Source organism: Aythya ferina (genome assembly GCF_964211825.1).
Source record: "Aythya ferina genome assembly, chromosome: 1".
NCBI lineage: Eukaryota > Metazoa > Chordata > Aves > Anseriformes > Anatidae > Aythya > Aythya ferina.
In genome coordinates, this window is record NC_140296.1 from 135,982,631 (window position 1) to 135,999,884 (window position 17,254).

The following is a 17,254-nucleotide window of genomic DNA, read 5'->3' on the forward strand; positions in this document are numbered from 1 at the left end:
ATGCAAGGAAGGAACTGAGACTCCATTATACAATAGTCTCCCAGAGGTGCTTCTTCCAAGGCGGTGAGCTGCAGGATGCAGCTATGCTTTATTCTTGGGGTGCTGCTGGGCTGCTCCTGCAGGAAGGGCTGCAAAGGCAGTCTCCTTGAAACCGGCTGACATGAAGCAGAAAGGCAAAAGGGAAGCCCGCACTGAGGTCCCATTTTGGTCTCTGAGAGCCCAGGTAACCCCAAAACCATGCTTGTTCCAAATCTCCAGATGAGGTGTGAAGTTTCCCCTGATCTGGAAACAACCCTTGGACAAATGCCTACAACTAGAGTAGCAAATATGTCAGCAGAAGATGCTGTCTGTTTCCTTATTTCTTTTCAAAATGTTCTTAGCGTTTGTGAATATTCTTGGTGTCGTGGTTTAACCCGGCTGGCAGCTAAACACCACGCAGCCGTTCGCTCACCCTCCCCCCTCCCTCTCTGGGACGGGGGAGAGAAATGGAAAGTGAAGCCCGTGAGTTGAGATAAAGACAGTTTAATAAGACAGGAAAATAATAATAACAAAATAATAATAACAATAATAACAATAATGTTACAATGGTGATAATAGGAAAGTAATAATAATATGTACAAACAAGTGATGCACAATGCAATTGCTCACCACCCGCTGACCGATGCCCAGCCTAACCCCGAGCAGTCCGGCCCCCTCCCCCCGGCTAGCCACCCCTATATATTGTTTAGCATGACGTCAGATGGTATGGAATACCCCTTTGGCTAGTTTGGGTCACCTGTCCTGGGTCTGTCCCCTCCCAGCTCTTACTGCACCCCCAGCCTGCCTGTTGGCAGGACAGAGCAAAAGGCTGAGATGTCCTTGGCTTGGTATAAGCACTGCTCTGCAACAATTAAAACATCGGGGTGTTATCAGCACTCTTCTCATCCTAAGCCAAAACACAGCATTCCACCAGCTACTAGGAAGAAAATTAATTCTGTTCTAACTGAAACCAGGACATCTATCCACCCCTTATTCCATACCATTTATGTCATGCTCAGGTTACACTTTTTTTCATACATTCTAATTAGTCACCTACAGTAGTCATAGTAGTGATAATATACAGTATTATATAGTAATTAACATGGTACAATTCAGTTCATGGGCTATTCTCACCCAGTATTAAATCTCTTTGAGGTACACACCGGACCTCTCCGTTCTTTTGCATCACCCACCAAGTGTATCCAGGTCCCTGAGCGAAAACAATTCCACGAATAGGTTTGCCTTTTCCTGAGGCAGGAGTAGCCCAGACTGTTTTACCCAGCATATTTCTTACATGCACTACAGGAACTTTATCCCCATCTACAGTACGTAACAGGTTTGATTGGGCAGGTCCAGCTCGGTTGGCAGATCCCCTAGTATTGACTAACCAGGTGGCCTTTGCCAAATGCGTATCCCAGTTTTTGAATGTTCCAGCGCCCATTGCTTTCAATGTAGTCTTTAACAGTCCGTTGTATCGTTCAACTTTCCCGGAGGCTGGTGCATGATAGGGGATGTGATACACCCACTCAATACCATGTTCTTTGGCCCAAGTGTCTATAAGGTTGTTTCGGAAATGAGTTCCATTGTCTGACTCTATTCTTTCTGGGGTACCATGTCGCCATAGTACTTGTTTTTCAAGGCCCAGGATAGTGTTCCGGGCGGTGGCATGAGGCACAGGGTATGTTTCCAGCCATCCGGTGGTTGCTTCCACCATTGTAAGTACGTGGTGCTTGCCATTGCGAGTTTGAGGGAGTGTGATGTAATCAATCTGCCAGGCCTCTCCATATTTATATTTCAGCCATCGTCCTCCATACCAAAGAGGCTTTGACCGTTTGGCTTGCTTGATTGCAGCACATGTTTCACAGTCATGAATAACCTGTGCTATAGCGTCCATGGTCAGGTCCACCCCTCGATCACGAGCCCATCTGTATGTTGCATCTCTACCTTGATGGCCTGAGGTGTCATGGGCCCATCGGGCTATAAATAATTCACCTTTATGCTGCCAATCCAGGTCCACCTGAGCTACTTCAATCTTAGCAGCCTGATCCACCTGTTGGTTGTTTTGATGTTCTTCAGTAGCCCGATTCTTGGGCACATGAGCATCTACGTGACGTACTTTCACAGCCAGGTTCTCTACCCGAGCAGCAATGTCTTGCCACAAAGCAGCAGCCCAGATGGGTTTGCCCCTACGCTGCCAGTTGTTTTGCTTCCATTGCTGTAACCATCCCCACAGGGCATTTGCTACCATCCATGAATCAGTGTAGAGATAGAGAACTGGCCATTTTTCTCGTTCAGCAATGTCTAAAGCCAGCTGAATGGCTTTCACTTCTGCAAACTGACTCGATTCACCTTCTCCCTCAGCAGCTTCTGCAACTCGTCGTGTAGGGCTCCATACAGCAGCCTTCCATCTCCGATGCTTCCCCACAATACGACAGGACCCATCAGTGAACAGGGCATATTTCTTCTCATTCTCTGGTAACTGGTTGTACAGTGGGGCTTCTTCAGCACGACCCACCTCCTCCTCGGATGATATCCCAAAGTATTTGCCTTCTGGCCAGTCCATAATCACTTCCAATATTCCTGGGCGACTGGGGTTTCCTATTCGAGCCCGCTGAGTAATCAGTGCAACCCACTTGCTCCACGTAGCATCAGTTGCATGATGCGTAGAAGAGACCCTTCCCTTGAACATCCAGCCTAGTACTGGCAATCGGGGTGCTAGGAGGAGCTGCGCTTCAGTACCGACCACCTCCGAAGCAGATCGAACTCCTTCATATGCTGCCAATATCTCCTTTTCAGTTGGAGTATAGCGGGCCTCAGATCCTCTGTATCCCCGACTCCAAAACCCCAGGGGCCGACCTCGAGTTTCCCCAGGTTCTTTCTGCCAGAGGCTCCAGGTGGGGCCATTCTCCCCGGCTGCAGTGTAGAGCACATTCTTTACATCTGGTCCTGTTCGAACTGGTCCAAGGGCTACTGCATGGACTATTTCCTGCTTGATTTGTTCAAACGCTTGTCGTTGTTCAGGGCCCCATTCAAACTCATTCTTCTTACGGGTTACTTGGTAGAGCGGGTTTACAATCAGACTGTAATTTGGGATGTGCATTCTCCAAAACCCCACAACACCTAGGAAAGTCTGTGTTTCTTTTTTGTTAGTTGGTGGAGACATAGCTGTTATTTTGTTGATCACATCCATTGGGATTTGACGACATCCATCTTGCCATTTTATTCCTAAAAACTGGATCTCTCGTGCAGGTCCTTTGACTTTATTTTGTTTTATGGCAAAACCGGCTTTCAGAAGGATTTGGACTATTTTCTTCCCTTTCTCAAAAACTTCCTCTGCTGTGTCACCCCACACAATAATGTCATCGATGTACTGCAGGTGTTCAGGAGCTTCCCCCTGCTCTAGTGCAGACTGGATCAGCCCATGGCAAATGGTAGGGCTGTGTTTCCACCCCTGGGGCAGCCGATTCCAAGTATATTGGACTCCCCTCCAAGTGAAGGCAAATTGTGGCCTGCATTCTGCTGCTAGAGGGATGGAGAAAAATGCATTAGCGATATCAATTGTGGCATACCACTTGGCTGCCTTCGATTCAAGTTCGTACTGGAGTTCCAGCATGTCCGGCACTGCAGCACTCAGTGGTGGCGTCACTTCGTTCAGGCCACAATAGTCCACTGTTAGTCTCCACTCGCCATTAGACTTTCGCACTGGCCATATGGGACTATTGAAAGGTGAATGAGTCTTGCTGATCACTCCTTGGCTCTCCAATTGACGAATTAGTTTATGGATGGGAATCAGGGAGTCTCGGTTAGTGCGATATTGCCGCCGGTGCACAGTTGTGGTAGCGATTGGCACTTGCTGTTCTTCGACCCTCAGCAACCCCACAACAGAGGGGTCCTCTGAGAGACCAGGCAAGGTAGATAATTGTTTAATGCCTTCTGTCTCTAAGGCAGCTATACCAAAAGCCCACCGGAACCCTTTTGGGTCCTTGCAATATCCTCTTCTAAGATAGTCTATGCCAAGGATACATGGAGCATCCGGGCCAGTCACAATGCGGTGCTTTTCCCACTCATTCCCAGTCAGACTCACTTCAGCCTCCAATACAGTCAACTGCTGAGATCCGCCTGTCACTCCACAAATATAGATGGGCTCTGGTCCTTTATAGCTCGATGGCATTATAGTACATTGTGCACCGGTGTCTACTAAAGCCTTATACTTCTGTGCGTCTGACGTGCCAGGCCATCGAATCCACACAGTCCAATAAATTCGAATGTCCCTTTCCTCCCCCTGGCTGGAGGCAGGGCTCCCCTAATCCTGGTCAGAATCTTCTTCATTTCTGTGTTTGAAGGACTGTCTGCTGGAAGTTGGAGCAGCAAACTTTTCAGAGAATCCCTTTTTCTTGATTGTTTTCTTTTGCAACTCACGTACCCGTGCCTCTAGGGTCGCAGTAGATTTTCCATCCCATTTTCTCATGTCCTCTCCATGGTCTCGTAAGTAAAACCACAGGGTGGCACGGGGTGAGTACCCACCATATCGTCTTCCTTGTGTGGATGAACGCCTACCCCTGATAGCTGAGACACTGCTCTGTATAGGTACGGAGGAGAATAATCTCTCTTCAAGTTGGTGAACCTTTTCAGAAAGTTTCTCCACAGTGTTCTCTTTTGTTCGGTGGACACTGGTTGGTTCAGGTGGGGATGAAGATAGATTCTCTTTAAGTTGGTGGAACTCTTCAGAAAGTTTCTCCACAGCTGAGACGCAGGCCTGTAAGGAAGAGGAGAGACTTTCTTCGTACTGCCGGAGTTGTTTAGCCACTTCATCCACTGTGGGTTCCTCATCCTCTTTCCAGGCCATTATTGCCAATGAGCTGGCATATGATGATGGTGCACTCCGTACAAACTTCCGCCACATGGGTCGTGTACACCTGACTTCATCTGGATCTTTGGATGTTTGTCTGAGGTCTGGATCCTCATAAATCACTTCCCGTATGGCTAATTCCCTCAGGTACTGGATTCCCTTCTCCATAGTGGTCCACTTGCCTGGTAGACATAAAAGTTCTTCCTTGAAGGGATACCTTTCCCTCACAGCTGAGAGGAGACGCCTCCAGAGGCTGTGAGATTGTGCTCCATCTGCAATTGCTTTGTCAATGCCTGCGTCTCTAGCAAGGGATCCCAGTCGCTTGGCTTCCCTGCCGTCTAATTCCACACAATTGGCTCCAGAGTCCCAGCATCGGAGCAGCCAGGTGACAAGCTGCTCACCTATACAGCGACCAAAATCTTTTCGCACATCTCGTAACTCACGCTCGTTTAGGCTCCGGGTAGTTACTGTTGATTTTTCGGCATCCTCATCTTCCTCCTCCTGAACCCTTGATGGCCCAGCGTCGTCGTCGTCTCCGTCGTCTCTATACCTAGATTTGGCAGAAGACTCTCTGCGTTCTAAACGACCTGAATCTCTATACCATTTTTTCACCTTCTCTACAGGGGCAGCTTGCACTGCTACTGCTCGTTTCTCTGACCTTGTTACAGGGTCTGCCACAGAGGTTGGAATACTCTCCGCAGGGTCAACTTGCACTGCTACTGCTCGTTTCTCTGACCTTGTTACAGGGTCTGCCACAGAGGTTGGAATATCCTCTGCAGGGTCAACTTGCACTGCTACAGCTCGTTTCTCTGACCCCGTTACAGGGTCTGCCACAGGGGTTGGAATACCCTCTGCAGGGTCAACTTGCACTGCTACAGCTCTTTTCTCTGACCCAGCCACAGGAGCTGGAGCGGCTGCAGGAGCTGGAACTGGAGCGGCTGCAGGAGCTGGAACTGGAGCGGCTGCAGGAGCTGGAACTGGAGCATCTGCCGGAACTGGGACTGGAGCGGCTGCAGGAGCTGGGACTGAAGTGGCTGCAGGAGCTGGAACTGGAGCATCTGCAGGAGCTGGAACTGGAGCATCTGCAGGAGCTGGAACTGGAGCAGCTGCAGGAGCTGGAACTGGAGCATCTGCAGGAACTGGGACTGGAGCGGCTGCAGGAGCTGGAACTGGAGTGGCTGCAGGAGCTGGAACTGGAGCATCTGCAGGAGCTGGAACTGGAGCATCTGCAGGAGCTGGAACTGGAGCAGCTGCAGGAGCTGGAACTGGAGCATCTGCAGAGTCCACCGTAGGGGTCACAGTGGCCGTTGAATCTGTCACAGGGCTTGGAGTGGCCGCAGGGTCTGTCACTAAGTTGATAGCAGTATCAATGGCAGCTCGATAGGCATGAGCCAGGCCCCAGCATGTTACAATGATTTGTGTTACTTTGGAACTACCAGAATCATGACACCTTTTTCTCAAGCATTCTGCCAGTTTTTGAGGATTTTGCAGTTGTTCAGGGGTGAATTTCCAAAACACTGGGGGTGCCAACTGCTCTAGATGCCTGCCCATATCCTCCCATATTCCCTGCCACCCACAACTATACTGCCTCCGGGCAGATCTCCGGATGAGCTTCCTAAGTAGTTGTTTAACTTTAAGCAGAACCTGAAGTGCATTCAGGAGGCAGAACAACAAGACTATGCTGGTCTGAGTATCCCAAGGATATTCAATATCTTGGAGAGCTATTGTAGCAAGCTCAGAGGGTAAGAGGGTGGTGAAGGAGGAAGGCATAGTGATCCAGGAGGATACAGGGGTGGTGAAGGAGAAAGGGAGAGTAATCAAGTAAGAAAAAATATCTTCCCCTTTCCCCTCCACAGATTGACTCCCTAATGGGAAAAAACAATAGGTATAATTGCTAATAGTTTCCAAGATACAGTTTCCAAAATACAGAGTCGACGATGTTACTGAGTACAAATACCAAGTTAGAGTCATGACCAGATATCTCATCGTCTCATAAGCCATTGCTACAACACTCAGTACCATAATGATCTGAAACCAGGGCCCGGAGAGGATAAACAACATGACAGAGAGCAAATACGGAAAATAATGTACTATAATACTCAATTTGGAAAACAGGCGCAGCAGAGTTGAGATTAAAGCAATCAGCATTATGACAAGTGACTATTAAGCAGGTCTAATACTTACACCAATTTTAGTTTAACACACTGTGGTCAGATCTGCCGTTATCTCAACCTTTCGGGCCCCACGTTGGGCACCAAAAAAAGACTGTCGTGGTTTAACCCGGCTGGCAGCTAAACACCACGCAGCCGTTCGCTCACCCTCCCCCCTCCCTCTCTGGGACGGGGGAGAGAAATGGAAAGTGAAGCCCGTGAGTTGAGATAAAGACAGTTTAATAAGACAGGAAAATAATAATAACAAAATAATAATAACAATAATAACAATAATGTTACAATGGTGATAATAGGAAAGTAATAATAATATGTACAAACAAGTGATGCACAATGCAATTGCTCACCACCCGCTGACCGATGCCCAGCCTAACCCCGAGCAGTCCGGCCCCCTCCCCCCGGCTAGCCACCCCTATATATTGTTTAGCATGACGTCAGATGGTATGGAATACCCCTTTGGCTAGTTTGGGTCACCTGTCCTGGGTCTGTCCCCTCCCAGCTCTTACTGCACCCCCAGCCTGCCTGTTGGCAGGACAGAGCAAAAGGCTGAGATGTCCTTGGCTTGGTATAAGCACTGCTCTGCAACAATTAAAACATCGGGGTGTTATCAGCACTCTTCTCATCCTAAGCCAAAACACAGCATTCCATCAGCTACTAGGAAGAAAATTAATTCTGTTCTAACTGAAACCAGGACACTTGGGAACATGCTGTCTCACAGACAAAGGTTTCTTCCTCTTCACATTCCTCTCCAGCTCACATCCCAATTTGCTTCTAAAAATTCAGTGGCATCAGCAAGAAGAAATAATTAACAGGCAACTGAACTTCACATGGCCAGAACTTCACCCAACATTCAATTGAAATAGTCTAACTCAGTCCTCAAATTTCCTCAACATTATACAGAATAGGAAGAAATCAGGATCTGCTGTTCCAGCATTAACAATGTCATGCATGAATCAACACCTTTGCTCTGGTAAAGCCAATGGAAATTAGGGCTGTATAAATCTGTGTGATACAGAGGCCCAAGCAGCGTCCACAGAAAATAGACTTCCCAGGAAAACCAGAGGGTTTGATACAAAAACAAAACTTAACCCCCACAGCAACCTTCTCCACCAAGCCAGTTACCACCCCAGAGTCAAAAATAATTTTGTTTTGTTTTGATGGTTCTTTGCAGAAACCTGGATTTGGTACTGACCTCCATCAGCTCCCAGCACAGATGAACTGAACACATAAAATCAGATTCAAACACAATTATCTTGGACCAATGCATCTGGGGCTATCGAATCATGTGTTTTCCAACCAGAAGAGTTTCATTAGAAATGTTTTCACACCAAAGGATAAGTCTCTCCTGCAAAACAGCAAGGCTTCATAAAATTAAGAGAAGTTCATCTTGAGACATAAGAATATATGGCCTGATTTCCAAAAGGACTGATTAGCCCACAGTTTTCACTGAATTCAACAGAAGCCACCATTTTTTTCATTTGGAAATCCAACTGTTCATTTAGGCTCCTAAATCCATCGATTCTTTATTTGTGCATGTTATTAACCTTACCTTGTACTGCTCTTTCTAAATTGATCTAGCAGAGCTTTCCTTGCCCAGTGTAAAGCCCCTGCCACTTGCAGGTGCAGACTTGTTTACTTCTTTTTAGGAGCTTTGGTGGAGGAATGAGCACAACGTGCTCAGTGGTGTACAAAGGGTTGGGTGAGGGACTCCCAGTGAAAGTCCCAGCACAAGGGCTGGTCTCTGTGGATAGAGGACAGAAGCAGGACACAAGTGACAAGTGCCGCCCAAGATACCTGTGGTGTAAATGCCTGAAGTAACTAGGAAAATAAAACTAACAGTCACATTTTTAGGAAAAGGTACAGCATTGAAGAGGCTTTCAGGGTAGGGCATAACTGCTTTATCTGAGCGTTCCCTAGGCTCCCAGCCTTAGATGCTATCGCGCTGGGGAAACTTGGTGTGCTAGTTCTAAGGAACAGCACGGAGCATAGAGTGGAGTGGAGACACCACGGCTAGGCTCTGTAATCAGATGAGACCTCGATTGTTCTTGTGCACAAAGCTGCACTTTTTGCCACCCTAAGCCAAAGACCTGTCATGTTTTGACAAATGCTGTACCCTAGTGTACTTTTTGCTCATTATAATATCATTATAATACCAAAACACACCTCCATCCCAAAAGCTACCCGCCTCCAAGGTGTGACCACCCCTCACTGAGCATGCGCTCTGAATTTCTCGGAGCCTATTACTTTAAACGGAGACGGGAAAACTTTACACCAATCATAACTAAGATATGCTTGACTAGAGCCACTCAAGCTCCACCTAAAAGATAGAAAATAATATAAATTGGCCCAAGAGAAAGGGGATGTTAGGGAAGATACCACCGTCAGGGGGGATACCATCCCGAGGACAACATCCTTAAGACCTCCTGACTCCTGGGATCAGTCGACGGGCTGAGCCTCTCTTCCTCCCCCATTGGGACGCCTTTGGGTGAGGTCTGAATACTTGCTTATAAACCTCTATAGAGTCTTTGATCCTTTTAACGCGTTTATTTCTAGGCTGCGCACCTGTAACACCTGTAACATCTATAACATCTGTAACACCTGTAACATCTGTAACACCTATAAACACCTGTAACATCTATAACATCTATAACACCTATAACACCTGTGCATTTTATGCATACTAGCTTGCTTTTGCAGACAGTCACTATCACCGGCAATCCAAAAGAACCTGATTATCTGTTGCTGTAATAAGCCATACTTGATTGCATTGTGATAACTCTCATTGAGTGCAACAAGGGTGAGGGTGGTTATCCGTGATAGTTCAGTGTTCTGAATCTAACCAGACCCACAGGCGGTTAATGCATTTTTGGTGAATGTCTGAACGGACCCCCAGATGGTTAATGCGTTTTTGGTGAATGTCTGAACGGACCCCCAGGCCGTTAATGCGTTTTTGGTGAATGTCTGACTGGACCCCCAGACGGTTAATGTGTTTTTGGTGAATGTCCGACTGGTTCAGTACCCTGAATCTGACCGGGCCCGTAACGGTTAATCAGCTACACCCCTTAACGCAACAATACCCAAGATATCTGGAAAGGTGTGGCAGGATCTGCTGGAAACATTCACTCTTTTGGGAGGAGCCGGGAGCAACATTTAGGACAACCATGATGCCTGCATTCAGGAAACCCAATCTCACCTGGTAAGTCTCATGTTTCCTATGCATTTATCTGCTGTTCGTGTCAAATCATTACATGCTCAAGAAGTAAAAGCTATCAGATGGCACTCAGCTCCTGACTGCAGCAAGGGTCAGCAGTGTCCCCACCAGATCTGCCCAAACCCTCCCAGGGGCCCTGTGACTAGGCTCAGCCTTTGGTGCCTCCCTTTCCCAAGTGGCACTGGTGACGTGCCCAGGCAGGAGTAGCAGCTGTCCAGCTAGGGAAATAACCACATAAAGCATCTTGGTTTAGGAAGTGCAGGTGACACTAGTGAGAGGATAAAACCACCTTTTCACCTTCATGACAGGCACAACCCAACAGTTTGAGGTGACATTTACAGCAGAAGTGGTGCATTGCTTTGGCCTCATGTTTTGTCATAGCTCATCTCATCTCCAGGCCATCAGCAGAAAGGTTGGGGGGTGTGCCTTAACTGCAGCATCTATGGCCAAAGCCAGAGACATGTGCAGCACGAGAAGGGATGGAGTGAGAGACGTCTGGTCCCTGCTGGAAAGCAAACCACAGAGCTACAAGTGTGAGACGCTGATTGGGAAAGAGTAAATATTTATCTGAGAGAATTTTAGAAAGAAGGGGACATTTTTCATTTAGTTGTAACTCCTTCAGGAAATTATTCATTTTTCAAATGAAAACATTTTCTTTAAATTCAAAACAATTGCTTTTGTTTACCAAAAATAAAAGGGAAAAAAAAAAAAAAAAAAAAAAGGAAGAGTCTCAGCTCTGCCCTTTTTCATCCATCATCTAAAAAATGTCAACCAAACCTCACATCTTGAGTTGAGAAGTCATTTTTCAGAACAAAAGCAAAAAAGAAGTGTTGTCAGTGTTTCCCAAGCAGCTATAGCTGCTGCTGTGGTGGGGAGTGCAACAAGATCCCATGTCTTCCCACCTGTTCGTTGTGCACAAGGTTATTTGCATTGAGCTCATTAGTGCCATAAAAGCAAAGGGAAAACAATTGATTCACCTCTTCAAGAGCCACTTAAGCAGTCCTAGCCTGAGAAAATGAGAATCTTTCGCTGACTCCTATTTTTTTCCACTTTGATACTTTTTACTGAAGACGGGATCCTCTTGGGGGTCTGAGCCACGTGAGGTCTGTATGCAGTAAGAGAGCAATTTCCAATCCACAAAATCATCTTTTGTTCTTTTATTTCCCATCTCACAGCAATGTTTGCAGCATCTCTAGGAAGATACAAAAAAATCACAGGCCTCGTGCTATGAATGAGGGCCACTAATATGTTCTGTCGCTAAGCCCGGCTTCCCCAAGGAGTTTGTTCCTCAGCGGCAGCATATGCCCCATATCCTGCACAGGGACTCAAACCAGGAGGTGTTAACCCAGCTTCATAGAGTATCCCAGCTGCTGTAGTAATGACGTGACCAACTGAGACAAACTATTTGGTTGTAATTTTAACCTTATGAATGCAGAAACAAAGTAAAACTGAATATAAATCATGAGGCATGGGCATAGGCAATGTCCCTCAGCATGTAGGCCACCTTCTCCATCTGTGAAGAATAAGAACATTTTAATGTGCAATGAAAGTGAGACCGTAACATGGTAAATCAATCCTAATAAAGGAATGGATGCGCCTGAGCACAAAAGAAGAGGTGCCAACCCACCAGCAAGTATGAGTTGTTGCAAACCAGCAGGAGACAACACATTGCTTCTAGGAGCAGCTGCTGACATGAGAGGCACACACAACTACAGCTGAGGATAACAAGGGGAAAAGCTCAAAAATATTGCAAAAAAAAACAGCTTCCCAGCTCTGACAGGTCCCATGACCCATTCTCTGGACCAACCAACAGAACCTGACTTACCCTGACTGAGAGCAAGGGACCTCTCTCCCTCATCTTTAGCCACAGATGTTATTCTGGTAAACCCAGGTCCTCCCCCCTTCCCATTGCCCTCTTGGTGTCAGCACCAACCCTTTTGCAACCACTAAGCAAACTGACCTAGGCAAAAATTGCCCAAGCAGAAAGAAAAGGATGCATTTTAGCCACTTCAGTTCCCTCATCTGATTCACTGCCTGACTGTGCAAATGCTAATGCTGTTGCAAGATGGGCAATGGGAATTTGCATCCCAAAGTGGGAAGAGGGAAAAACTTTGGTCTGCTTAAAGTGACTGGAAACCACAGCCCAGCTGGATCCCCTCGTGGGCCAGCTCACTGTGTGCTTCCCATGGAGCTCCATGCTGCTGTTTCCTTTGTGTTTCTTGTCATCTCGCCACCCGTCCCTAGCCAATGCAGCTCCACAGCACCTCACTTCCGAGCAAACCAGGCTGGAAAACTGAATTCCTTTGCACATTGCAGGATAATAAAGCTAGCATCTGTCCTGCTGGCCAAGCAGATGCAGGCAGCTGTCTGGTGTCCTTCAAAACAGCCCCGTGCCGAGCATTCATGCACACAGAGGAGCAGGGCAGAGGAGCACTGAAGGCAGGAGAAGCAGCACAGGGCACTCCCACACTTGGCACAGGGAAGCCCCGTTCCCATGGCCAGACACTGCCTCCTTCCACAGGCGTTACCCCTGCAAGCAGCAGAAGCACCAAGTCTTCACAGACAGTGCCACTGCCCTCCAAGGTGGTCTCCTGTGGCAAGACCACCCTAGTGTCGGCTTTAGAGAGAAACCCCATCCTTTTCAAGATAAAATCCCACCAGAAAGAGAGTTCACTTCAGTGCACATTTCTTCTGATTACCCAAAACACATCACAGTCTCCAGGCTGCTGCCTTGGCACTGCACCGCACACTTCTAGCACCCTCCAAAAACCAGCCCTTTCGTCTTGGATCAGGAGTTGGCCACAGAAGTAACCACCTCCACACAAGATTGCAGTAATTCCCAGGCTCTAAAATCCCCAGGATATTTGCTTGCCAGCTCCCACCACTGTTTTGATCTTTACAGCCTCAGTGAATGTGAGCTAGGGGAAGGCGATGGATGTTGCAAGCTCTGCTCGCAGAAGCCGCGGGTACTTTCCTAACGTCCCTGATTGCTCTGAGCAATTCCTCCTTCCTTGAACCCTTCTGGCCCTTGTCTGTGTGGTAAAGTCCAAGAACAGCAGTGAGGGGATTTTGTGGGGTTTGGTTTTGCCATCTGGCATCACATGAGGAGCTCCTGTTGCCACAACCTCATGTGGCAGCTGCCTCCAGAAATCCCCCGAGCATGACCGCTTGCTGGTGCCGGCAGCACACTGGAAGCTGGACCACACCACCCAGAGACCACCAGCCCCCTGGCCTGAGCCTTTCTCCCAGACTGACTTAGCCATGCTCACAGTCAGTCACTTTGCAACCAAATTGTCCTGGCTGCTGGTCCCTCTGCTCTGTTTCTTCCCCTAAACATATCACAGGTTAATTTAATTTAGCGCCGCAGGCTGCTTAGCTTTTTTGCACCCTTGCACAGATATTACTCTAGGTGTGCAGACCTTTGCTTGCATTAACATTCCGTAACTTCATTCTCCTGTTCTGAGCCCTACAGAAAAACATAAATGCCTGCCAAAGACAAATTGTTTTTGTTCTCTTCCCTCCCCCTGTAAGGAGGTGAGAAGGATATTGCAATAGGTGTTGTACTCCCCACCCACATTTTTTCTCACTGCCAAACATATTGCATCAGGAACAATTAGAAAATATTTCTTTGTGTGGGCCCTTCAACTACATCTAAAATGCAGAAACATTTTTCTGGAAAAACAAAACAAAAACAAAAACACACAACCACCACCATCAAACACCTCCCACATGATCTTTGGACTGGCTTTCAGGGAACTGGATCAGCTGATAAGGTAAGGAGCCCTACTGGTGCAATAGCTATAGCCACAGATGCAAAGCTGTTCTTCCAGCCTCAGCAAGGGAGAAAAGGATGCTCAAGAGATGTTTATTCAATGAAGGAGACAAACATACAAGCAGAAAGAGGTTTTTGAGTTACAGCTGTATGCAGTCATCACAGAAGGAGATTACAGAAAATACAGCCCAAGTCTGCAACAACTTCTGCTGCTGTGAACACCTCCGTGTTGTTCCCCAGAGCACCCTCTCAGGAAGCAGGGCCCTATAACCCAGTGTGATAAACTGGCACAGCAAGAGTGAAACCAGATTGACACTAATCAAATGCCTGCCCCAAGAAGGGAACCACAACATCCATTATCACCATGGCATGCAGAAGCAGAAATGCAGCAGGTGCAAGGATGAGAGCCCACCTAAGGTCAGTGCATGGCATTTGTCAGACAGTTGCTGCAAAAATTTCTATCAGGAGCTTAGTTTTGTTTCATGGCGAAGACCTTTGCTTAGGTCCAGCTGGAGATAAGGCCAGAGTGGTGAAGCTTAACTCCAGCTCTGCACCCAGCAGCCTTGGGAGATTTGACTCCTGTGTCCCAACCAAAGTCAGTTTTTGTTTGAGATAAAATATGTCCAAGATTTTTGTTCAAGAGCTGCATTTGGGATGCGGTGGAGGTGAGCAGGGCAGAAACCCTCACTCTCTGCTCACCTACCTTCATCTCCATCCCATGTCAGAGTGGCTGAGCCAGAAGCCTTCACCCATGGGCTGCCATGCGCACCTTGCCAAGGGGCCTCTGGGGTCCTGAGCTCCTCCAGCACCAAAGCACTCCAACCCAGCATGGCTACAGCGAGCACAGACACCCGTCTATCACAGCAGGTTATCACTTTCTCCCCTCTGACACAAAGAAGAAAACTCCACAACTCGCCGCCAGCATCCCTAACCACATCACAAACAAGGAGGAATCCACACAAGTATTCAAAACATCTGGAAGTTGTGCCACCACGGCAATTAAATCCATGCTCACTTTCTCGCGCAGCGCCTGGAGGGAAACAGCATTGCAGGGCAGAGGAGGACACGCCGTGGTGAGCTTGGCTTCCTCACAGCCCAGCTCTGTGTTGCAACCTCCAAACTGATCCACAGCAACAGCCCTCGCCCCAAGAACCAGATCCACCCATTGCAGAGTGGGCGCCCCTCTTCTGGGGACACACCATGCCAGGAGCAGCTCTGTGCCCATGAGGGACTGTGACACCCGGGGTTACCCTGCCTCTCCTTGCTGCTTTTTTGGGAAGTGCTGGGAAAGGGGAAGGGCCTCCTGGGCACCACCAGCACCACATGGGGCTGGGACCACATAGAGGCAGGAGAGCCCAGCACATGCTCCTGATCTCTGTCTGCTGCGGGGATAGGTTTCACCCCAGGTGAGGACAACGGTGCAGCTGAGGTGCTTGCAAGCCCTCTCCCCTCTGTAGCCTGCCAGAACAGGTCCATTGGCTCCTTCCTTCCTTGTGTGCTGCCATGCCCGGGGCCACGGGATGCCTGCCTGCCAATGCCATCCACCATGGAAACTTTCCCATAGAGACGTTTCTGTCAGGAGAAGCAGGGGTGGGGTGGCTGGGAGGAGCTGCGCAAGCACATGCGCTCTGCAGTGGTGCTGCAGCCTTGGTGGCATATCAGAGGACATGAGGTGGGTTCTTCTGCCCCTCTTTGGGCAGCGCAGGTGTTGCCCAGCTGCCAGAGCTGCTCAGGGTGCAGCACAGCTGGCCGGAGGCACCAGCTGGGCTGTCTGATACCCAGACTTCCCAACAGGCACATTGTGGACCCCCAGAAGCACTTTGGAAACTCCCCACCACCACCACCCTCAATGCTCATTTGTATTTCCTGCTTCAGAAATGCCACAGAAACGAAACTGCAAAAGGGGCATTTAATTAATTGTGTTTTGACGTCCGTCTTGCTGCCTGTTCTCTGCAGAACAAAACGGCAAGCCAGCCCCCCAACCTAGCTCGTGTTACCTCCCGGTCTTGCCTCCTTAGCATCCTGTTGCTTTCAATGACTTGGGACAAGGCCCTTCCTCACTTGACTGCCTTTCCAGCAAGAGCTTCTCGTTCATTTACAGCACATAAACACCTTCTTGTTCCATCTGATTCTGTTACTTGGTACAAACAAATGCTCTATATAGCACGAGTAATCTTAGCTTTACATGTATGTGTGGTGCTTAATAAAGAAGGGCCCTGGTTACTCACTGGAGTTCCTAGAAGTTTGCTCTGCAGAAATAAAGAACAATTTGGCAAGTTGGCTGCCAGGCTGCAGGCTGTTGTCCAGTTTGCAAATCACTAACCAACTAAATGAGACTAAAATCCTGTGCTTGGCTTCAGCTGGCTGAAATATTTTTGTGAATATCTTATATGCCAGAAAAAAATGGAATTTCAGAGAGGCTGACAAGATTTGCAAATGCAGGTCAAATGAAATGAATATTTCCAGTTGAAAAAATAAATGGGGGGATTTTTTTTTGTAGTGTTGAAAAACTTTAGTCTGGCATACCCAAAAATTACTTGTTCCAGAAATGTCAAATGGAAACTTCAGGGTGGAAATTTTCATTTTAAAACTGACCTGAATTTATAAAAGGAAGATATTAAAGGAGTAAGAAGGAGAATATACCAGTACGGATCAAGTAGAACATTTCAAGATAACTAATAAGATTTTTAAAAAATATTTTTCTAGAGGAAAAAGTCCTGATTTTCTTTGACTCGAACCAGTACTTCTTCCCAAAACATTTCCTTTACCAAATTAGCAAAGTCAGCAAAAGTTTGATCACCTTTCCCCTGGGTTTTGCAAACTCTAAGACCAGCTCATAGTGCTTCTCCAAGATATATACTTTTGTTCTGGACAACTGGAACCAGAGAGAAATACCTGGTACTTTCAGGGACTTATGATGAGCAAGGAGAGACAGGAGTAAAATCGAGGTCTTTTGATCCTCATTTTCTAGTCAATAATATATTAAATATGGGTACAACTGGCTGACATGCTTTTTTCTCCTGCTAGGTGATCACTTCACTATCTTCCCAGGCTCTGTTTGAGGAACATACTGGAGTCACAGCTTTATCAACATGGGAAACTGAAATACAGAAAGATTTTTGAGCTGCATTTACATAATAAGAGGCCTGGAAATTTGGGGCGCCTGTGTTTTTGGCTGCCTGACTTCAGATACCCGCAGCCTGATTTGCATGAATATTATGCACCCAGAACTCCTA

At 47.5% G+C, this 17,254-nt stretch overlaps 1 protein-coding gene across 1 annotated transcript; it reads right to left on the reverse strand.

The window, feature by feature from the left end:
* Nucleotides 1-4,223: 4,223 nt before the first annotated feature.
* On the reverse strand, nt 4,224-8,533 carry LOC311421061 (uncharacterized protein; the record flags this gene model as incomplete). Its single annotated transcript, XM_084492587.1, has 3 exons — nt 4,224-5,525; nt 5,682-5,754; nt 8,527-8,533. The coding sequence occupies 3 exons, from the start codon at nt 8,531-8,533 to the stop codon at nt 4,322-4,324; spliced, it is 1,284 nt and encodes a 427-aa protein (XP_084348713.1). The 3' UTR covers nt 4,224-4,321.
* Nucleotides 8,534-17,254: the final 8,721 nt, after the last annotated feature.